The sequence below is a fragment of the Anguilla anguilla genome, chromosome 13 (assembly GCF_013347855.1).
Source record: "Anguilla anguilla isolate fAngAng1 chromosome 13, fAngAng1.pri, whole genome shotgun sequence".
In the NCBI taxonomy this organism is placed as follows: domain Eukaryota; kingdom Metazoa; phylum Chordata; class Actinopteri; order Anguilliformes; family Anguillidae; genus Anguilla; species Anguilla anguilla.
In genome coordinates, this window is record NC_049213.1 from 6,258,405 (window position 1) to 6,281,898 (window position 23,494).

The 23,494-nt window shown below is 42.0% G+C and overlaps 2 protein-coding genes across 4 annotated transcripts; one reads left to right on the forward strand and one right to left on the reverse strand.

Annotated features, from left to right (window-relative positions):
• The first annotated feature begins 2,081 nt into the window (after positions 1-2,081).
• Positions 2,082-11,550, forward strand: tomm34 (translocase of outer mitochondrial membrane 34). Of its 3 annotated transcripts, none has more exons than XM_035387246.1 (8): positions 2,082-2,104; positions 3,500-3,645; positions 3,953-4,052; positions 5,343-5,495; positions 6,357-6,514; positions 7,450-7,591; positions 7,767-7,893; positions 9,710-11,550. In XM_035387246.1, the coding sequence occupies exons 2-8, from the start codon at positions 3,516-3,518 to the stop codon at positions 9,809-9,811; spliced, it is 912 nt and encodes a 303-aa protein (XP_035243137.1). In that variant the 5' UTR covers positions 2,082-2,104; positions 3,500-3,515; the 3' UTR covers positions 9,812-11,550. The 3 variants fall into 3 exon arrangements, with proteins under 3 accessions (XP_035243137.1, XP_035243136.1, XP_035243135.1); XM_035387245.1 differs by lacking the exon at positions 2,082-2,104 and adding an exon at positions 2,121-2,346; XM_035387244.1 differs by lacking the exon at positions 2,082-2,104 and adding an exon at positions 2,745-3,345.
• Positions 11,551-13,597: 2,047 nt separating this feature from the next.
• ywhaba (tyrosine 3-monooxygenase/tryptophan 5-monooxygenase activation protein, beta polypeptide a) lies at positions 13,598-22,695 on the reverse strand. Its single transcript, XM_035387243.1, has 6 exons — positions 22,496-22,695; positions 19,125-19,437; positions 18,550-18,673; positions 16,480-16,643; positions 15,985-16,080; positions 13,598-15,664 (listed from the first exon to the last, which is right to left on the reverse strand). Exons 1-6 carry the CDS (start codon positions 22,678-22,680, stop codon positions 15,608-15,610), a joined length of 939 nt encoding a protein of 312 aa, XP_035243134.1. The 5' UTR covers positions 22,681-22,695; the 3' UTR covers positions 13,598-15,607.
• Positions 22,696-23,494: the final 799 nt, after the last annotated feature.

Consider the following 23,494-nt stretch of genomic DNA (forward strand, 5'->3'; position numbering starts at 1 on the left):
CGTAGTGCTCATTTGTTTTATTTAAAGTGTCTTAGTGACAACCTCTCCCCAAAAAGCACTATACAAATTAAAGCAAACTGAATTTGAGAAATTCTGGCAGACAGACAGCTGTGCTGACAATGGGCCATTCGGGTTCAGCACCTCGCACAAGGGTACAACAACGATGTCCCACTTGGGAATGCAACCTACAACTACTCAGTTACAAGCCCAGTTCCCAGACCATTATGCTACACTGCCACCCTCTGTGCGTTACTAGTTGAGGTAGCTGAAATGAGGATTGCTTGGTGAGGAGTCCAGCAGCTAGTGAAATGTTGTAGTGACTGATTTCCAAAATGGCTGACACTGATAGATGGGCATCTGACAGATGTTTGCTTGCTGCAACCAATCATATACCATGGTGATATATATTATTATTATTATTAAGTTCTCTGATTAATTTACATAAAGGTGATTTTTTCAGAGGACTATATTTAAGGTGATTTACATTTTATATAGGCAAATTGTAGGTGGTTCTCAAACTAATAAATATAAAGGTCACATATACCCTTCTCATCCTCCTACCTCTTCTTTCTAGAAGCATGACTACAGTAGAACTGGTTCATGACAGACAGGATTTCAGGACTATCCATGGACATTTACATTTAATACTTTTCATATTTTTGCATGCTATGTTCTGCCGTTTTGAATCAACTGATAAATGACAAGGACATAACTGCATTTGTACCATGTGAAAATGCACATGCATGTGAGGGTTTTGTAAATTGGATTATTTAAGTAACAGTATTTCTGTAATTATTTCAGAAATATATATCAACTGGGGGTATGCGTTTAAGTTCATAAAGCGAAATGACCTGGCACTGTCAGAATGGGGCTGAGAAAAGTCACCACTTGGCCAAAACTGCAATACCGAGCGCAAGAAAAAAGGAGACAAACTACTTTAACACTTCAGCTTTTGGCAGTTACTTTAATGTGTAGAGTTTGGGAACAAACTGTATCCAATTATGCCTGAGTGATTTAAAAAAATTCTGTCATCTGTAACTTTGTGACATTTTCGACACACTTGTTCCTGGTTATGGTTATACACTTTGTTGTACGTCGCTCTGGATAAGAGCGGCTGCCAAATGCCTGTAATGTAATGTAATGTAATTAAGACTGTATATTCAGAAGCGAATGACACTTGCTAAATTGGCTTCTGCCTTCCATTTAATTTTAATTCAGACATGGGCAGGGCTCTAAATAGTCAAAGCAGGTTAGAGGAGATTTAGCAAGTGTGGTGTAGATGACAATTTCTAGAAGATTCACTCTAGCGTTTTGAAATTCAGCACTACATCACTACATGCAACTGCATGGCTAATTGTATCGCAGTCTTAGAATTTTTCCACCCGGCACGGGGGTCTTTTTGAATTGTTAATAGTTAAAGTACTTTTTTTAAAGGTTGATCACCTTTAAAGGGTGAGGGAATGAGATTACAGTTTTTCCCCACAGTGGCTCAAGAGCATTTAAAAAAAAAAAAAAATTCTGAAAAATATTGACGAGGAAGCCTTGTATTTAAAGACTATGTAAATGGCTCTCAACTAAAAAATAAAAAACGGTATGAGGTAAAAAAAAAAAAAAAATTGGTTGAGGTAAAGAGAAGAGTCCTTCTGTGAGAATCTACCTTGTGGATAGAACTTCTGACCAATCTAACCTTGGAAGGGGATAAATATTTCAGAGGGAATAATATTCATAATAAAGACATATGCACGGTGGGGTGAATTATAATTTTTTTTGGATGGGACATATGTTTTTCTTTTTGCCTTATGTTATAGCATGGTTATTAGTACTGCTTTGTCAAGGTATAATAATGATGGAGTTTCAGTGTTTTTCTCCACCTGCACAATAAACTAATAATTGATCACAAAATAAATTCTGGTGAAAATGTCACTTGAGCGTCGGATTATGGTGCCCGTTGATGATTTTAAGATGTGCCCCAAAGAGATGCCTCTTACCCCCTAAACCTCAATTTCTGGAATAACTGATTGGGGCGCATATTTAAGTGAGAACCTCACTACTGAGAGCTTTGGAGCTCAAGAGGTTGGAACCATAGACCACCGAAGGAAAACAGGTTGGGGAACAGATGGTTTGCTGCAAGTAGGCCTACAATGGCTGCAAAAGTACAAGCGCCCTAAAATCTGCGGGGCAGCGGATTTACAACAAAATAAGCTATGACGAACCGGTGTACGACTATTGCAGTTTCAAGCTCGCGTACTACTATCGACCTGGCGACGACTGACGTTATGACAGACTGCGACAAAAAATTATATACATAACTGTTACAGACTGTGTAAGGTTACCCTGTTCAGCCAAGTAAGTCACGCTAGCTAACAATTACGGTCATGGGTTTTTGGAAACTACCAAATTAGTCTAGCTAGCCAGCTATGAATCTGAGTAATTGAATAGCAATTTAAATATGCTATCTAGCTGGTTAGCTGCAATACATAATCAATCAATGACTGGCTAAAGAAACGTAAGTAACGTGTAGCCTAAATCAGCGTTTCCAAGTCAGCAGGCTATTATATTATCTGCTAAATAAATGTAATATTATCGTCAGACTACAATTCTGGGCTATACAGCCAGTTTAGTTAACTGTAGCTATTGTGCTACTTAGTTAACCATGTAATTTTTCACCGCCAGTATTAAGCTGCATTACCTAAATAGCGCCGCTAGTTGACCAAATACACGGGTTACCCCTTGCTAAATAATGCAATTTTTAGACTAGTGTAATGTGTGATGTATAATTGAACCCCATGGAAAAACGCAGTGTCATAGCAGAGCCAGTTAAAAGAGATACCATGCCACCACGTTACCGTAGGGTTACTCACTGTTGCATGAGTCGGTCTGCATTTAGAAACCGAGTTTGGCTGCTTTAACTCCAAACTGAGCAAGAAGCGAAACTGAAATCCTACACCGCGCAAGAAAGAGGCCAGCCTACCGATGACACTAGGCAGTGCTAGCAGCATTTCGCACAGTCTTCAGCCAAGCCGCCGCATTGCTACCCGGCTTCGGCGGCCTTACGAATGAGACTAGCCGGCTAACGTGCGGTTCTGAGGAGAAAAATAACAATTTACATCTAGCGTTTACACTGTGCCACCGAAAAGTGGTGGAATACTAATCGCTAATACTCGGGGTAGTCTGATAACTATAACCAAGAGGTAAAGTTAGCTACAGCAGTACGGCGCAGTTGCAAGAGTGACTAGCGAGCTAAGGATATTTGCTAACCACAGACGTTTTCTTTGTACAAATAGCTAAATTAACGCTAGTTTGCGCAAGTTATCTTACAGTAATATTTATGTGGAGATACTTTTGGTAAGTAGCATAAGTTTTTGTTCATTGTTGTACGTAGCCAGCTAATTTTATGTCTAATTACAGGCCCACAACAGCTGTATTTTGTTACCAGGGTGGATACAGTTATAATGCGGCTGCTTCCTAAACCTGACGTTTCGTTTTTGTTACGATACAGCTAGTTACAGATAAAGATGCCTCAGAAGCGTCGTTCGCAGTCATGGACCGAGCTGAAGCAGGCCGGTAACGAGTCGTTTAAAAGCGGACAATACGGGGAGGCCGCGAGTCTTTACACCCAAGCCATACAACTTCTAGAAAAGTCAGGTAAAGTTCCCGACTGTGCCGGTGGGCGAATGCTGTCTGTGTTTCACGTTGCGGTGAGGAATCTTAATGACAGCTGGCATTATAAATTACACTAATAATACTAAATATTAAATAATCATAATAATCGTAAAATATTATACAATATGTTGCAAGTTGAATATTTTAGTTAAACGGTTTCCTTGCGATCTAATCACCGATATGGTAGTATTTGATCTGTGTAGCAAGGAGTTCACCTTCAGTTTCTGTTCTTGCATCACGACGTTATGATGATTTTTTTAATGGTTATTTCCGTTAACTGACTTTACAGGAAAGAAAACCCAGGAGGATCTAAGTGTCCTGTACTCTAACCGAGCAGCTAGTTATCTGAAGGACGGAAATTGCACGGGATGTGTAAAAGACTGTTCACTGTAAGTTGTTTAAGCAATGTAGCCCAAGCCCATGTCCTGGGGGAACTCCTTGCATGTTCGTTTTTATTTCAGCGAAGATCTCAATTAATTAGGTCTGATTAAGCTTTTAATTGAAAATTGGTCCTATTTTGACCTTATTGAGTTGCTCTTAGTTCTTTGTTATAAATGTGGGTTGTTGCGGTGTGTGCGCGTGCGTGTTCGTTGTACAGGGGATTTCAAACTGCCCTAGGGACCCACTGTGCAAGATTGATTTCGTTTCAGCCATAATTGCAAGATCTGAATTGAAGTGCTGTTAGTTGTTCCTAATTAGACACTTAATGCCGATTTACCTTCAGTAGGTACGAGTTGGCCCTGACACTGGTCCGATGTTCTGATGATTGGTTGTGATGAACTGAAACATAACCCCTTACCTCAAATGCGCTGTTTAGCCCAGAGGTGTCAAACTTAACTATTTGCACACTAAAGATAGCAATTTCTTAGTTGGATACCCAAAGACGAGATGATTGGCGTCTGTAGACAACGGGAAGCTTGCAACGTTTTGAACGTGGTATTTCTGAAAATAGACAACTGAGAATACCTACCCAGCAACATCCTGCGTTGATTGTGTTAAGCTTTTCTGGAAATATCCATTATTGCAGTAATTTTACATCAGTCAGAAAGTGCTGTACTTGGTCCTCCTCTGCTGGGATGAAGTTTGATTAGGACAAAAGTAGATGGCATCCAACAATTTGGCCCAGTCTCAACTTATTATAGGCCTAAGTTGTAGTTGTTATGAGAACACATTTCCAATGGAACATTTTTCTCCACAAAGAATTCTTGGCAGCTTAAATGTGGAGAAATCCAATCCAGACTAATGTTAATTTAACTGCTCAGTCAGGCCTTCTTAATTGAGAACCAGCACTCGTGGAAAAGGTTGCAAGCATGGTTTTTAAAATAGTGCCATACTGTACAGCAAGTTTACTTGCTGTCAGAACCTGTTTTTTTTCTTTTTCCCCCAAGTAGCTGTTTCATAAAGCTCATGTGAAGAACGTGTGGTCATTGCAAAAGCATAGCATCACAATGGTAACATTAGCTGATTGTTGTTTTTATGACAAAATTAGTCTTGTAGTCTTTCATTTGAGCAAAGGATCCCTTTTTTAACGACACTCGTGTTAAATTGGAATAGCCCAGTAAATTGTTCACACTGCTGCTTTGCCCATGATGTTCAGTATTGCTTGCTTTTCTTTAAGGCTTGTAAAACAGCTTGCATGCATGTGCTGTAGAAAGTGACCTCTGACCCTTGTGTCGCAGCTCGCTTGACCTGCTTCCGTTCAGCATAAAGCCGCTTCTACGACGCGCGGCTGCCTATGAAGCCCTGGAGAGATACAGACAGGCTTACGTGGACTACAAGACGGTGCTGCAGATAGACTGCAGCATACCTGCTGCCCACGATGGGACCAACAGGTAGCTACCCAACACCCTGGGGGTTGTGCGTTAAAGCCTGGCACCTTTTTATCCAGCCCCCTGTAGGAGAACTGCATTTTAGCGGTTCAATATCAAACAACTAAGAAATTGCTTTCCAAGAACTTGACTAGTCTGTTGAGTCTCATTATGCAAAGGTTCAGCTCTAAATACATTTAGTGATACATTAATGTAATAATTCTATAAATGAATCATTTAGATGGCTAAATGAATATTGAATAATGATAGTCTGATATTTTATTCCTTGATTTGAAGTATAGGTTGAGAACAGTTTAGGTGTTTTGAAGAATTAAAGTTAAAGGGGAACTGCAGTCAAAAATCATTATTTAATGTTTGCCCTCACCAAAAGAATAATTTATCCAACTTCATTCTAATGAGTCACATATAATACTGTAGCTCATAGAAATGTAGAGCCCCACCCACAAATAACGATGTCAGTTGCATATGAATTCTCCTCTTTCCCCCTTTGTAGAGAAGAACATTTAGAACAGACATAAAATTGAGGCCAAATTTCAGTAATGTCTTAAATATTTTCATTGTGACATAAGAAACGGAAAAAACAATAGATCTGTCACTATTACACATTTATTTCCCAATTCAAAAGACACCTCAGTTAATGATAAGAAGAGTTGGCGGTATCCCAATAACATCATCACCTCAAATCTTAATTTGCAGACAAATATGAAAGGCCATTTTGAGACATTAAGTACAAGTCATACCAACTATTCTGAGGATAACCAGAATGTACCAAATAATAATTTTTGGGTGTAGTTCCCCTTTAAATGCTGAAATTGGTACCTGCGCAGATGAAGGTGGTTGACGTTCTGTGACCTTTAAACTCAGAATGACGAAGGCCTTGACCGATCAGGATGGCCCTGAGTGGCGGGAGAAGCTCCCGCCCATTCCCTCGGTTCCATTGGCCGTGCGCGAGAGACCGGCTCAGATGGCCACGCCCACCCCTACCGCACAACAGAATGGCACCTGCCAAACAGAGAGACCAGGTAAACGGGCCGTTACAGGGATAGGCTAAAATATATTTTTGTCACAAAATACAACAAATCTCCTGAATGTGTGTGGAGCCAAAATGGTGGAGGTGCTGATTGCTCAACAGGTGCCACAGAAGTATGAACCATACAAAAAAAAGAAGCAAGTGACCCCTATTGCATATTAAATAAATCCATAAAAATACATGTATCCAAATACACGTTAACAGTACTGCCCATCCCTGGGGTATTGTACAACAAAATATACCCAAAAGGCCCAGAAGCAGGGACCATAGAACAATAAATGTGCATTTTCACGAGCGGTTCAGACCTTTAGCCATTTGACTTGGTTTTCTAGCACAGGGTCATACTTGTGTGCTCAAACGTGTGTGTGTGTGTGAAAATCGTTTGTTTCGTTTTGAGCTGCTAGTACTTTGAGATCATGCGTACAGGGCACAGAGGTGTCTAAGGCTGAGGGTAGCTGATTCAGCTGTAGGTACACACACTGAGGCTGAGTAGCATTGGTTTGGCTGTAGATACACACTCTGAGGCTGAGGGCCACTGATTCGGTTGTACGTACACACAGGCTGAGGGCCACTGGTTTCGCTGTAGGTACACACACCGAGGCTGAGGGCCCCTGATTCGGCTGTAGATACACACACTGAGGCTGAGGGCCACTGATTCAGCTGTAGGTGCACACACTGAGGCTGAGGGCCACTGATTCAGCTGTAGGTGCACACACTGAGGCTGAGGGCCACTGGTTCAGCTGTAGGTGCACACACTGAGGTTAAGGGTAGCTGATTCGGCTGTAGGTGCACACACTAAGGCTGAGGGCCACTGATTCGGCTGTAGGTGCACACTCTGAGGCTGAGGGCCACTGATTCGGCTGTAGGTGCACACACAAACGGGGCGTGGAGGCGTGTGCGAGCCGCTGATTCGGCTGTATTCCTCAGGAGACGCAGCCGTGAAGCAGGCCCAGGTTCTGAAGGAGGAAGGCAACGCCCTGGTGAAGAAGGGTCATCACAAGAAAGCAGCGGAGAAGTACACGCAGAGCCTGAAACTCAACCCCACAGAAGTGACCACCTACACCAACAGGTGGGAAAAAAAGAAAAGAATAATAAATAACACATTTAGAAAAATTGCGTTTTCAACTGTACTTATGTCTTTGTGGAACTAACACAGATGTTTGTGTTTCGTTTCACGTGGTTGCCCTGCAGACCGAGGTGTGTAACTTGTCTTTTGCTGTGTTGTGACCCTTTCCTCCCTGCAGGGCCCTGTGTTACCTGTCTCTGAAGATGTTCAGTGAGGCTGTGCAGGACTGTGTGGCAGCCCTCCAGCTGGACCCGGTGAACGTGAAGGCGCTATACAGACGAGCTCAGGCGCACAGGCAGCTTAAAGTGAGAGTCCTTCCGTCTGTAGTACCCATAGATTGTATGCAAGACAAACACCTTCTTCTGAATGGAAGACCAAATGAGACCAAATAACATTAATAAATTAGTAATGAAATAAATAAGCAACGAAACAAACGGAACTATACGCGTTTCCACGGCACCCGGAGTCCAATGGCGGTGTGCTTTAGACCACTCCAGCTAACACTTGTGCATGGTTGCTCGGCCATAAAAGCCCATTTTGTGAGGCGCTTGATGAACAGTTCTTGTGCTGCCATTGCTTCCAGAGGTAGTTTGCAACTCTGTAGCGAGTGTTGCTACCGAGGACAGGTTATTTTTACACACTACAGCATTGGCAGTCCCATTCCGTGAGCTTGTGTGGCCCACCGCTTCACATCTGAGCTGTTGTTGCTCCTATACGTTTCCACTGCACAATAACAGCACTTGCAGTTGACTGGGGCAGCTCTTAGCAGGGCAGAAATTTGACGAACTGACTTGTTGGAAAGGTGGCATCCTATGACAGTGCCATGTCGAAAGTCACTAAGCTCTTCAATATGACCCATTCTACTGCCAATGTTTGTCTATGGAGTTGCATGCACCTGTTAGCAATGGGTGTGGCTGAAATAGCTGAAACCACCAATTAGAAAGGGTGTAGTGTATATTCTGGATAAGGTGTTTACATGACTCTGTGTTCTGTTTTTTAGATGAATATCCCATGTCTTATACTGGTTACTCATAACCAGGTATACCATTATACTTACTTTTTTAAGGTTTATCGTGGCTATGAGAATACTGTGTTTACATGACTTGCCATATTCTAAATTTTTTAATATTCAGTTTGTGAATATGAGTGCAGAATGAACTGAAGTGGCAGATAGACTCTTGTGAGAATGGATGCAATTGTCTGCATTGTCCTGAAGTAGACAAATTAGTTTTCCTGAAATCGAATGCAAGTACAATCTGGAATTTACCAAGTGGGGGAGAACCTGAAACTGGGATACCAGTTGGGTTGAAATGGAATTGGAAGCAGAACTGGTTTTTGTAAATGCCCTGAACCAAGTTATTTATATAGGGCTGGTTTTCAGTGGATTTGTTACTTTTTGTGGCATATTTTTTTGTGAGATTGTGACTTTTGAATTTGGGGTGGGGGAGTGAGGGTAAGACAACAATGGCCATAAAATGAGTAAACCATAGCTGCCTTGGACTGATTATCCTTTATGCACAAATGTTGGCCTTACAATTCATATTTCCTGCAAACAGGAGCATGCATTTTAAACCCTGTGAAACTGCGTAAAAACCTAAATTCTTCCCCAATACGTCTCCATTCCAGAAATATATTTTGTATATATGGTGAGCTCCAAAATGTGACAAATACTTTTCTTTATCCTTTCTTTATTTGGCTCTGTACTCCACAATTTTAGATTTGCAATCAAACAATTCACATGTGGTTAAAATGCATATTCAGTGTTTATTTGAGGGTATTTTTTAATAAATTTTGGTTTCGCTATGTAGAAGCACTATTTATAGCTCACCTCAATTTTCATAGCGCTATTTATAGCTCGCCTCAATTTCATGGCACCATAATGTTGAGGGCCAAGGATGTCACAAGTGTTTCTGATTAATTAGATGTGTTCAATTGCTTCTTTAGTGCAGGTATCAGAGAGCTGTCAGTATCTAGTCTTGATTCTAGGCTTTTGATTGGCTTTTGAGTTTTTTTTTCTCAACATGAGCACTAGAGTTGTTATTTTATTGCTGTGCTATTAGCCTCATTTAAAAAAAAATTGAACCGAACAAAAAACTGAATGTGTTTGCTTGTTCCTGTCAGGACTACAAAGCGTGTGTGGAAGACCTGAACGCCCTGCTCAAAATCGAGCCGAAGAACACCGCCGCCCAGAAGCTGCAGCAGGAGGTGCAGAAGATGAAGTGAATGCGGGTGCCAAGGGCTCGCCTGGTGTTCAGGCTTTAGAGGGACAGTTCACCCAAAATCCATCCAAGTATAATTATTTGCCTTTCTGTATTATGTGCTGTACATCCAAAGAAGAGCTTTTAGCATTCTACACATCTACACGAACATTCACCACCGGCTAGCATCGCTAACATCAACACCCAAAGACAATGGGAGTCTGTGTGCCTGCAGGTAGCATGCTGAAAACTGCATGCAAAAATGGCACACAATGACCTTCCAGTAACTTTACATAGCTCACTTGAAAGTGAAACATCTTGGTTTAGATCTCTTTTTTTTTTTTTTTTTGTAAAATGTAATTGAAAAATGTTCTCAAATATGCTTCCTGTCCCTTTGTTACCAGGCACTGATGCTAACAATGCTAGCCATCGCTGGTCATTTGCAGGGCACGAACAAAACCTTCTCTGGATGTATAGCGCATCATATTGAAAGAAATGTACATTTATTATGGGTGAACTATCACTTTAAGCGGCTGTTTCTCAGCAGACTCACATGCGGTTCATGTAAATCTGCCAGCCCACCAGCATTTTCGAATGACTGTTTCCTACTGCATGTTGTGATTGAAGTCTTTATCGGACAGATACGGGGAATAGCCCCATTGGCAAACGAGCGTCACGTTGTGTGTTTTGGAGTGAACACAGGGATTGCCGTTTCATACTTGCTTTGTTTAGATTTGGCTCATGCTGTACCATCAATAAAGGAGAGATGAAACTTAGGCGAGCAGTACGAGTGAAGGGGCGGGTCTGTTTTCACACGGGGTGGTGTAAATACGGCTGCACTCCACATCTGTCAGTGTGCTAGGTGCAAGCTTTAGCGTCACCCCTGTACCCAGGCTGTCGGAAATATATACCAATACTCCGCACTGCTGCGTATGCCGTTTACCTGGCTGACGGGAAGAACGTACTCCGAAATGTGCAGTGCTGTTACATGGTTCACCAGGCTCTTTAAAATGAACCATCGTCTAAGCTTTTAAGTGTAATAAAGGAGGAGTCACGTTGGGCTTGGGTATATTAAAAGAGCCCCCCCCGCCCCCCCCCCCCATCATCCATGTTCTGAATATGTACCATGAAAAACCACAAAGAAAATATTTGTTTTTATCACATGCCTATGTCCAGTTTTCAGAACACCAGCTGTTAGGTCATAGAAAAGATGCATCATGGAGGGCCACAGTATGTGCAGGTTTTTGTTTTCATCTGAAAATCAACAACAAATTCAGGCCTAGGAAACCAAGTTGTCAGTCAACTGTGTGATAAAACTCCTTCAGTAGCTGAGTAGCAGTGCGAAGCAGCAGACCCAGGGCCCAGGTGGAGGCTCTGCTTCACAGCATGTGCACTCCTTTGGGTGTAGACACATCTCATTTGCTTAAGACGGTTTCATGTTTGGGAGGAGCCAAGAAATTTGGTCGTTCTTCACACTAGAGTATTTTAATTTCAAGAGCTTAATTGGAATTTCAACTTTATTATTATTGGTAGACAAAATGTAAGATTTCCAAGTTGTGTTTGTCTAGATACCCTACTTTGCTTATCCAGTATCCATAAGAGGCATCTTTGACTCACAGCTATATTTGCACAATTCCTTACACTCTTACACTCCCTTTAGTTGTGTTAGTTGTGGACTGGCTGCCAGTGGGTGGTGCACACGGGATGAGGAGAGTGTAAATGAACTTCCCTTTCTGCATTGGAATAAAAGTTACCTTGACCTGGCTCTTTCCATTTTGGTTCTATTTTATTCATGCATTTTGGCGCCGGTCAGAAGAAGGTGACCAGACAACAGCATTTAAGCTGTTAAAAAATGACGCTGCAAGCCGAAGAGGGTAACATTCACAATAAAACCCATATGTAGCTAGTTTTATTAGTGCCCTGTCTAATTAGCCAACTCACTGGTTAATTAGTCGGAGCACAAATCTTTCTTCTACAAATTAAAAACGGTCCCATAAATTGTGCTGTCATCCGTTCCTTAAGATGAACATTTTTCCAACTCCCCTGATTTTCTGGTCACCAAGTTGGTACAGCCCGTCCATCTGGGACCGGTTTTAATTACTGAAGTGAGGTTCTGTAACTAGGAACAGATTTCCCCCTTTTTCTCATCTTTGCTTGAGTTACTCCTTGTTTCTTCAATACTTCCTGAAGTAGAAATGTCGATGATGACCGCTGACTAAATTTTATGAGGAATGGAAATTTAGAAAATAATTCCTTGCTAATGTACTGAACTGTGGTAATGTGCAGCCCCATTGTTTAATCCGCAAATATGTTATTTATATGCGGTTGCCTTTATTTTCAGTTATTTTGAAAAATAAGGTATGTAAAAGGTGTGATGTTACCAATAATCACCAGATTTAATATACTAAGGCAGGGGTTCCCAAACTTGGTACTATTCACCTTCTCTATGATCACCTGGCACCTTCTTTAACACTCTTCTTGATTGTATGCATCAAGTTTTGTGACAATTATGCATTGCATTCAAAAGGTTGCATTTTTTAAATGAGCCATGCCCACATCAATATTTATTGGCTTAGTTTTTTTAACATAGAAACTTTTTATAATTTCTAAAGATCTTCCATAGATGTTGTAGATAATGTTTTGTGCAATTCCATGAAATCATCAAGGAGATTTTCGCACAAAATTCAAATTGGCGGAAATTCAATGTGGCAGACATTACGGTTTATTGAGGAAAATTTGTTAGGCAGGCAGAGGCATGTACGGGGACATAAAGCTCATTACAGTAGTGCAAAAACTGGAGATGTTTAGTTTATTTGACATATTACTGCATCCCCCTATTGGCTCATTCTCACAAAATTTTGCATGCTAGTACATGCTTGCAAGTAGTACTTAGTATTTATTCCAAATTTCAAGATGATTATGTCAAGAGTATCTAATGAGTGCGAAAATTTGATTGGTTGATGGTGGCTGTTTTTTTGAAGGGCCATGTACTGGGCCTTTGACCAAGACGCTGCACACAATATTTCAAGTTATGTGTTCCTTTGGTTCATGAGTCATGGTGGCGGTGCCCAATCATGTGCCATGGAGCGCAGAGAATACGCATTCATTCAAACCTCACTTCATCAGCTGATTTTACCAATTAGTTCCCTCCTCCCTGGTTGAAGGTCTGTTAATTCACATGATTGGGCAACACTGAGTTATGGGCATTTTCACATTTTCCCCTGCAATAGCACCACCTATTGACCAAACAGAACAATCTTATTTGTGTCCTTGGTTGGACATGCTGAAAGCACAGATCCAGTTTTGTGATGATCATTGTGTCCAGAAGTTGTTAGCATTAGCACATCAACTTTTTATTGGCTTGCTGTGGCCATATTTTTTAATGTAGAAACTTGTTTACATAACATCTAAAAAAAAATGTGTTAGATGTTGTATACCAAGTTTCATGCAATTTGGTCAAACTATCTAGGGAATGGATTTTAGATGTTTTTCAAAACAAAATAAATCCAATATGATAGACTTCATGGGTCCTGGAGGCAAATTTGAGCCAGGGAATTTGAAGAAAAAATCATTTTCAGTTTAAAATTTATAGCTGAAAAAATATTTTGCTTCCTATAGCGCCACCACCTGGCCAAGCTGGGGAAGTTCTTACCTGAGCAGCAGGTGGGAATGGGGACCTGCTTGCCAAATTTAGTTGCTCTATTATGTAGTTTTTGCTGTGAAAAAAAACAGAATTAAGAAACAATACAGTTTCTGCACCTGTGGTGCCTGGACCCCTAAATAAATGAAACAAAAAAAAGAAACAGGAGAATTTGGAACTGATAAAACTTTTATTTCACTTTAAATTGTCTTTTACACTTCCTGATTATTACATGTAAGGTGAAACTAGAACCGTTTTAAAAGACATACACAAATCTAGTATTACGTCAATAACCAGGTAATTAATTTTTTTGTCTTTTTAGTTTTCTTTTTTTTAAGCTATTCTAAATTTTCACAACCACGTGCGCGCTAGGCGATAAAACCGTCACAGAAGCAGACTTAGGCGGAATACTGGTCAGTAAAAACAAAGCAAGAAGATATACCAGATATACAGACAGATTCGGCTCCACATTCACTACTGAATTTTTATCAAGCGTAGATTAACTGCCATTTTGTTCAGCTAAAGGGGAGATTTCTCTTCAGTGCATGAAAACATAGTCTTCAGCGAGACAGACTGAGACATGACTTCTACACCTACGTGGAATGCGATGGCAATGGCAAGGTATTGTGACACTGAGTGAATTAAAACTTCATATTTCCAGGTCCTTGATCTACTCCCAACCGTTTGACGTGGCCAGTCTTTTAAAAGCGCCAACAAGACAACGGTCAACTTGGTTACAGATTCAATTCTTCAGCTGCAGAAATTAAGAAATAAAAACAATACGACAAAAACCCGTTCTCTGGACATCCGACGCATTTAACTCAAACCTTCCTTTACAGAGTTGACATTTTGAAGCTAGCTAACCTGGGTAATCGACGCGGTCTTAAGTTAAGGAAATGGAAATTAATGATTGGTCAGTTCGAACAGTCAGCATAAGGCCTCTAAGAGGCTGGGAAAAACAGACGGAGAGAAATTAAAAGTAACGGCTTTAAGGTGTTTCATTGCAAGCAGGTTCACGACAATAACATTTTAAGACAGATTTATATTTACTCCTAAAAAAAATGTTTACAATTTACAATTTTATGTTTTGCTGAAAAGAGATACTATTACGCAAAGGAAAAGGGGGGGGAAAAAAACGTTTTAAGGATAAGGTTTTCTGTACTGATGGCAAACAGCACCTTCGTGTTGGCTGTACTCGGGACAGCACCATAGAATGACGGCTAGTCTGTTCAAAGGTCCTTTTTTCAGTATTATTGTTCTGAAGGAATGCTTTAAAAACTGGACAGATGTGGAATGGCAAACCTAAGGGTCCCTTTTTTTTATTGTTCTTTTCATATAAAACAAAAAGACGAATGTTACACAGCAAAATGCACGTTAGTCAGTGTCACAATACGGCCTGCTGGACCATTCTGTACGAGCCCACAGCGTAACTGTACCCAATCCTGTTTTTACATCCCTAATTACCTTTGTGTTTGCGTATTCAAACTCAATCTCTCTATATATATATTATTCATGAGTGTGTGTCTATGTGTGTGTGAATATATACATATAGTATTTCTATAGTATATATATATATATATATTGTGTGTGTGTGTGTTTATGTGTGTATAGAAAGGAGATGGAGGTCCAGATAAGCATCACAGTGTTTGGTGAAAAGAAACTGCCAGTTTCATAACCTTGGAATAAAACCTGTAAATGCCAGTACATATTCTATATATTAAAAAAGAAAAACAGGGAATAACTACCACGTAAAAAAAAAAAGGGACAATGTAACGCGCAAACTACTTGGACCAAGAATAAAAGAAGAAAAAAACCCTGCAATACAGGAGTGTGTGCTTGGGGAATAAAAAACATACATAGTGATTCTGCGAGGGCAGGAGGAGGAACAAGGGCCTGGGGCACCGAGCTAATGTTAGCCGGCAGAAGGCCGAGCTGGTCTGGGGGGCCCCTGCCCTGCTCCCGGGGCACTGTGAGGGCACTGGTGTTGGGTCGCGTACAGAGCGCTGTGGGGGGGCACCGGCGTTGGGTCGGGTACAGAGCGCTGTGGGGGGGCACTGGCGTTGGGTCGGGTACAGAACGCTGTGGGCCGCACAGAAGGGAAGCTGGATGGGTGGGGGACGTATGGGCTGTGTGAGTGTGAGAGAGTGTTGGGTAGGTTAACGGGGAGGGGGGGCGGCGACATTAGTTCTCCCCTTCGCCGGCATCCCCCTCGTCACCCTGGTTTTCTGATGTCCACAGCTGGAGAAAAACGTACAAAAAAAGAAATATTTACATATTTTTACCACCCCAAAAATCAACCGTAAATTAGGTGTGCAGTACACAGTCTAACTTAAAACACCTTTTAACGCCGCTTAGCATAATTAAAAATGTATTAGAATGCGTATCTCGCCAGTACGTTTTTTTGAATGCTTAGTCCGCATGCATGAGGTAGTAATATAAAGAGCTCTCTCTTGCTTGCACTTTTGGATTCCCTTCTTGCTGCAGACAGACACGTTTGTGCAAACAGAGAGGGACACGGAGTCGAGCGGGCCTGGTTCCTAAACGGGGTGAGGACTTACGGTGAGGTTGTCCCTTAGTAGCTGCATGATCAGGGTGCTGTCTTTGTAAGAATCCTCGTTCAAGGTGTCGAGTTCGGCGATCGCTTCATCGAAGGCCTGGGAAAAAAAAGAGCCAATGGCATCGTTCAGCTGCTCCAGACGCACCAACAAACTTCTCGACGAGTCACAGACATCTCAAGCAATGGAAAGGCATCAAGCCACATAGTAGCGCTACACGATCCAATTACCCAAGGTCCTATGCAGGTGACTAACTTAACTGTGAGACAAACAGAAACCTGAGGAATATCAATGACTGTCCTTCAGATGGAAATGACATTTTAGACAAAGGGGAATGTGTCAGTTGAACCAAAAGTGCAGATATCGCCAATGCGCGATACAAAGCAAATCACTGGCCATCTTGTGGAAAATGAGCATCTTTCCTGAAAAGCGTCCGTGTGGGAGGTGTTTCTGGGGCGGGCCGATCGGCGGCACAGGCGAGAGAGACCGTCTCCCTACCAGCTTTGCCAAGGTGCAGGCCTGTTCCGGGGAGTTGAGGATTTCGTAGTAGAAGACAGAGAAGTTGAGAGCTAGGCCCAGTCTGATGGGGTGCGTCGGCTGCATCTCCTTCTTGCTGATTTCAAAGGCCTCCTGGTAGGCCAGCTGTGAATTTTCCACCGTGGCTAGAGAGAGAGAGAGAGATAGAGAGAGAGAGATAGAGCTCCTTCACCTGAATTGACCAATTCCGCAAACGCTGACCGCTAACAGGACAATATCACTCGCGCGCCCGATGCACAAGACGACAACATAACGCCACGGTAACTCAGTTTGTCAAGCGTCAGACGTGCCGTGCATTTCTAAGCTCTGAATTTACCAAGCCGTAGGGCTCTCAAACGACGGTTTGATATTCGAACGCTATTCGAATTGTAAAAATAAAAACGAAACATTTGAGCGTGAAAATTATATCCAAATGTGAAAGAAAGAAAAAAAAAAAAGAACCAGCTTGTCCTTATTACAGCAGTCCTCCATTCAACCAGAGTTGTGTTAAACTGAAAAATAAATATTATGTTTTAGCGCCTCCTCAGTTGAAAACGAAAGTCGCCGGGGCATATGGGTCATCGCTATGCCGTTACTTGGCGGACGAGGCACTCGTTTCATTACTGGTACGTTCGGAACACGTCTTTCCTCCCCTGGAAGTATACTGAATAAAGTAAATAAAAAGATTCTGGCACTGGCCTCTTCGCAAGCGGACCGCCTGGTGTTTTCGGCAAACAACCATCAGGCTCTGACACTGGCATAAAAAGCTTAAGCGGTTAAGTTAGCTTTAGCCTTATTTCTTTTTCAGTGCTAGTTTTGAGAGTTCTAGTGTTTTGGGAGGCTAACGTTAAAACTTTGCTGATCTTAGGTCCTTCTCCAAAAGGTCCAAGAAAGTATACTTTCCACTTTTAATAGCACTTAATTGTAAATGATCCAGCGGGCTCACAATGTCTTTTTAGTCCCATTTCTCCAATTGTGTGCCACAATATTTAAACAAAAGCATTATAAACAGGGGTTGACATAGCAAGTGATACGCAAGTAGCCTATGCATGCACGGCAAATACATTAAAATGCACAACTATTTTATTGGATCCATTTTTAGGTGTGTCTATTTTTAATAGGGGCGACATAGCTCAGGAGGTAAGACCGATTGTCTGGCAGTCGGAGGGTTGCCGGTTCAAACCCTGCCCTGGGCATGTCGAAGTGTCCTTGAGCAAGACACCTAACCCCTAACTGCTCTGGCGAATGAGAGGCATCAATTGTAAAGCGCTTTGGATAAAAGCGCTATAAATGCAGTCCATTTACCATTTTTAGTTACGACAAAATTGCCACGCATTTTAATCTTCTCGCCTCACTTGTGGACCTGTGTACCATGTCAGCCACTGATTATAAAAGTGTAGCGCATTTAGATATTAAATGACATCTTGTTTATTGCCCCAACTTAACTGCTGTCCTTTTTTTATATTCAGATAAAACATACATATGGTAACTAGATCTCTCCTTGTATTTGTTTGGTGTCTTGCAGATGTAACACATTCCAAAATATGGTCAAATTCTGAAGCGTAATTCAACATCTAAAATGAATATTAATTAAAACGTGTGTTTTTTGAAGAAATATTCGAACGTCATTTTTGGCCAATGTTGACAGCCCTACTGAGCCGCAGACATTTACAATGTGGTGAGCAGAAGCACATAAGGGAAACCATAAGAGTGAGCCACCTTGAGTCAGGCCAAGGTGCCATGGTATATTTCCCAATAAACAGGTTGCAACCATTCGCTTAAACCTGCGCTAGAACAAACACGTCTCCCTGACTTAAATCGCATGAAGGCGATGCGGTGGAGTAGTATAATGGGCAAGGAACTGGCCTCAAGGTTGCAGGTTCGATGCCGGGGTAGTACGCTGCTGTTGTACCAGTGTACTTTACCCGATACGTGTACCGATGTAAAAAATGCGAAACGTTGTGTAAATCGCTCTCTGAATACGAGCATCTGCTAAATGCCTGTAACGTAATACCTCAATTTGAATAAAGGGGTCGTGCGTAGTGCACTTACTTTTCTTGGACTCCCCAGATGCCACTTCGGACAGGTATCTGAAATAGTCTCCCTTCATTTTCAGGTAGAACACCTTGCTTTCTGCCTGACTCGCATTAGCAATGAGGTACTTGTCCAGAAGTCCCTGAAAAAGAGAAGAACAAAAAAAAAAGAAAAAAGATTGGATTTCACTCAACAAACTGCTGCGTTCTGCTGAAACAGTTTAAGCACAACAGATGGGCCATAACTAAAATTTTAGCGGTGGTGGCTAAAGTTTCCTAGTGTTCCACTTTTTCATTCTGAACATCTTTACATGCCCAACATGCAAGATGGGTGTTCATTTTTTTTAATTACTGAAGAAGTTCCTTTATCGCTGAATTAAGGATACCACTGTTTAAAAAAAAGATACCGGATCCCCTGGACATTCAGATGTTATGGGTGGAGCCAATAATGGGCGGAGCCAGTCAAGGGTGCCGACTGGTTTGAACCGGTTTGCTCTGTCCGGTGAAATGCAGGCATTGGTTCCGGTCGGCGAGTGACGGACAAGGTGGCCCCCCCCCACACCCCACCGTAGACGCCGCCCTGCCGCGCCTCACCAGCACGTCGTTGCAGATCTCCTGCAGCTCAGCCTCGATCTTCTCGCGGTACTCGCGCGCCATCTGCTGCTTCTTCTCGTTGCCCTCGGTCTTCTGCTCGATGCTGGAGATGACCCTCCAGGAGGAGCGCCGCGCCCCCACCACGTTCTTGTAGGCCACCGAGAGCAGGTTGCGCTCCTCGTTGGAGAGCTCGTGGGACGGCTCCTGCTCCTGCTCCGTCACCGCCTTCATGGCCGCCGCCATGTCGTCGTAGCGCTCGGCCTGCTCCGCCAGCTTGGCCTTCTGCACCAGGTCGCTCCTGTCCATGTCCGCGCTGCCCCCCGAAAACGCCGCCCGGGAGGGGGAGGGGGAGGGGGGGAGAGAGAGACAACGTCAATCGGGCGGAAAAAGAAAATCGACGCCGCTCGTGGGAAGAGGTGATGACAAGGCCCGTAGATGGGCTTTAAACAAACAAAAACAAAACAAACAAAAAAAACGTTAGTAAAAAGAGCTACAGTCCTACGACTCCAAAAGCCTCTGAAGGTCAGAGAGCAGCACGATTGAGTATCCCCCTCGCTGCCCTTCTAAACCACATCAGAAACCTTCAAAGGTAGTGATAGTTTTCAATGGTTTATCAAAATTTATAAACAACATTATACACCGATCAACCACACCATTAAAACCACCTGCCTAATATTGTGTGGGTCCCCCTCGTGCCACCAAAACAGCTCTGACTCGTCGAGAGTTTTTAAAATCATGTGGAAATAATTCACCCTTTAACAATATCTTAGCTTTATATAGCCCTGTAGCAACTAATAATGTAATAAACTACCAACAGTGTAATAACTCCCAATAATGTAATCCATTTCAAATCTTTTATGTAATAAAAACCAATAATGTAATACGTAGTAGTAGTAGGTGTACTTTCTTGATCCCCGGGGGGAATTTGCACTGCTGCAGCATCAAAGACAACAAAGTAACACAATCAGATACACATTTACAGTAGATACAAATATATACAGAAATCCAAATATACCAGAGGACACCTTCAGAGGTGGAGTTCATGCCTCAACGGGTCAGAGCTGTTTGAGCAGCACGAGGGGGACCTACACAATATTAGGGCAGGTGGTTTTAATGTTGTGGCTGATCGGCGTATTAACAGTGGTGTTAAGAGAGAACAGTGAAAAAGTAGGAATAAAAAAATTAGAAGCACTCAAATTGAGGAGTTGAAGGAAAAAAGAAAAGTCTTTAACTGGATAGAATACCATTCTAAAACATTTCCATTGCAAAACAAACCCTTTCGGGAAGAATCAGCTTTGGGCAAAAAGGTCAGTTTTTCAACATTTTTTCAGCCCAAACAAAAAGGAATGAACTTTTTCTCAGTTGCAGGTGGAAAGGTCAGCTATTTCACTGGGACAGCAGTTACAAACTTTATTCAGAATATACAAGGCAAAGCTAAGACAGATTGAGCGACCTGGAGAGTGAACCAATGTCAGGTTAGCACAGTGGGTCCTGCTCAACATTCTGTGACATGGAAAATAAACAACGTGAATACCACATATAGGCTATATCCTTTGCTGTAAAAGACAAAAACAACTATTGAAATGGGAAAACTTTACAAGCTATACTAAACAGAAGCTGGAAAAAGATTACGGTTGTCTCTTTAAAAATCTTTAAGAGAATATCTTCAATGGGGCTCCAGAACCATCATCACTAGCCCAGACCAATGAAAGGAGCATATCCTTATAAACCAGCAAGTTGTGGTAGACTTCATTCAACTTGACTGGTTTCTGTTTGCACTTAGAAATTATGCTTGATTGTAGGGTTATTCAACCAAACATTATTGTAAATGGCAACTAAATTGAAGAACCTCTCAAACTGAATGTGCTGTGTATTAAAAGGGAATGACAGACGGTAACCACCCCCACCTAAAATCAAGTTGACCCTTTGCGGTGTCAAAATCCAAACATTAAAGGTGTGATTTCCATCTGTAAGACTGGGTGACTTTCACTTCAATTACTTGAACCAAATTTAACACTTATGTTTAATATTTCGATGTTTGGCACTGGGAAGATGGACATTGCTTACCAATAGAACAATTTACTAAATGCGAATTAGAGAAGCATTTTAAACCACTGAAATTGGCCAGCCTGCTCTACGGTCCGCAGGATATGACAGATAATTCCATTTACGAGCACTGTGCAAGAAAGCTGGCTAACTTGCTCTGCCACGCAGAGTACAGATTCAAATTCCACCCAATGGCCCCGGACACCAACGTGTATTTAGTCACGTCAAACGTGCCAATTGAAGCCCAGTGTTGGCTAATTAATCAGTATTAGCATGTCAGCTACAAAATAATAATAAAAAAGTAATTTGAATGCCTTCCTGTGGTGTGTTTTTTTATACCAATAATATCGTAATTGTGCCTTAAACCAACCAGACTACGCCCAGGCCCAGAAACTAAACATCCCCTTAAGCAACTCCAAATAATGCATTTGCACACGGCTGTGCAGGCGATAAGTAAATGTGTGGCTGAGTCACCAGATGCCTAGAGCCAGGCGCAATTTCAGAAATCAGTTGTTCGGAGTCAGGAGAGATAAAAATCTATAGCTCCGGGCGTTTCGCCTTTGAATAGCATTGCAGAAGCACAGCTAGCTAATGTTACGTCAAGTAATCAGTTAAAGCCAACACTGCGCCCCAGCGTTTTTTTACTTAGCTGCAATGTCGACGGATCTGTTTTTAAGAATTACATATTTTATACAACATTTCCCCCCGCACGACCACCAACTAGCTCGACAGCTAACATCAGCTAGCGTCGGCATGCTAATCCGTGTCTAAATAGCCTAGCTAGCGCTCGTTTCAATACCGCTAGCTAACGTTAGCTATGCTGTAGTTACACCCTCTGGCCTCTCTGTCGCATTCCCGGGTGGCATTTCATCAGATCGTGAGCCCGAAGCGCACCGGGTCCTCGGATTGTTGCCGTTTGAGATTATCAATACGGTATTTTTTATTGTTACGGAACCGCAAAGGCCCGTGCTTTCCCCCTACAAACACCGATAACCAGCCAGTTCTAAATACCGAGATTGAATATTGATGTTCAACCATATTCCCTGGTAACACACACACATCGCAGGTAGCACCATATTTCACGGACTAGAGTTGGTATCTGTGGGAAATCGCCGGTCATTCCGATTTTAAATATTTCCATGTCCTCCCTTATGAGCGCTATTCATCACACGCTACGGCCTAAGTCCTTGCACCCAGCCCCAAACCACAATAGCACCTTCCGCCACAAACCGTGATTGAGCTCATTATTCTGCCCTTATGACCCCCAAAACGTCTGCCTTACACGCAAGAGAGCACTACAACCGACCCTGGGCGAGTAAACTCACATTATTAATGTACTTTGATTCCTGCTTTTATCTGTGGACGATGGGAGTCTCTCTCCGTCCTCCGTCTCGCTGCTCGGGATATTCAGGGCAGTACCACTTCCGCTTGCACTGACACTTCCGCTTCCTTCAAACCCCACCCCCTCCCCCCGCCAGTAACTATGGCAACTTCTGCCCGGGGTCTCCATGGCATTTTCCAGGGGTAATTACGTCATTACGACCATGGCAACCACTATAGGATGACGTCAGCAATCACTATGGTAACGGTTACTAGGAGGAGCAAGAAGCGAATCTAAAGGTATTCGTTTTGATAACATACAATATGATAGCTGTCCATCACTAGGCTACAGGTACACCAAAACACGTTTTTGTTTTCAGTATTTTGTGCCATTTATGATGTGTGAATCTAAGCTGCAAAATAGAAATACTGCTAGCAGTATTTACTAAATATATTTTTCTGCATGGTTGTGGCTCTATTATTTGCACTAAGCTTTGTATATTTTGCATGTAATGTATGTATGCATATATGTAATGAATATAAAGGTAAGGCTTATTGGGCATTGGGACTGACGCAATCAGAATGCGGACTGTGTCTGGAACGTTGTATCATTAGACCAACACCAGATGGCAGTGCGGGCTTGTATGAGGTAAATGGGAGATTTCGTACACATTGGCGTACGTTTTATTTATTTATTTATTTATTTATTTATTTATTTATTTATTTATTTATTTATTGGGGGGTTACAGCTTTTAAAGGTATATTCATAGTAGCGTGGAATTCGATTTTATCCAACTCTGCTATTGTGTTGGCCATACATAGGGCAAATAAATATAAATGTACCATAAATGTATCGATTTGAGTAGGACACCTGAAATTATTATATTCCATGTTTTGCCATGGCAGGCTGTTACACATTACTCTTTTCACAAAAGCTTAAGGATATTGCCGGGCAGAAAATCATGTAAGATCATATTATAATATTATTGCAGCAGAGAGGCATT

Bases quoted from the DNA above. Each gene is read 5' to 3' on its own strand.
- tomm34 (XM_035387246.1), top strand. From the start codon at position 3,516: ATGCCTCAGAAGCGTCGTTCGCAGTCATGGACCGAGCTGAAGCAGGCC. The intron at 7,592-7,766 runs GTGGGAAAAAAA...TCCTCCCTGCAG, and splicing joins GTGACCACCTACACCAACAG to GGCCCTGTGTTACCTGTCTC. The intron at 7,894-9,709 runs GTGAGAGTCCTT...TGTTCCTGTCAG, and splicing joins AGGCGCACAGGCAGCTTAAA to GACTACAAAGCGTGTGTGGA.
- ywhaba (XM_035387243.1), bottom strand. From the start codon at position 22,680: ATGGAGACCCCGGGCAGAAGTTGCCATAGTTACTGGCGGGGGGAGGGG. The intron at 18,674-19,124 runs GTGAGGCGCGGC...TCTCTTTTTCAG, and splicing joins AGATCTGCAACGACGTGCTG to GGACTTCTGGACAAGTACCT. The intron at 16,644-18,549 runs GTAAGTGCACTA...CTCTCTCTCTAG, and splicing joins ATCTGGGGAGTCCAAGAAAA to CCACGGTGGAAAATTCACAG.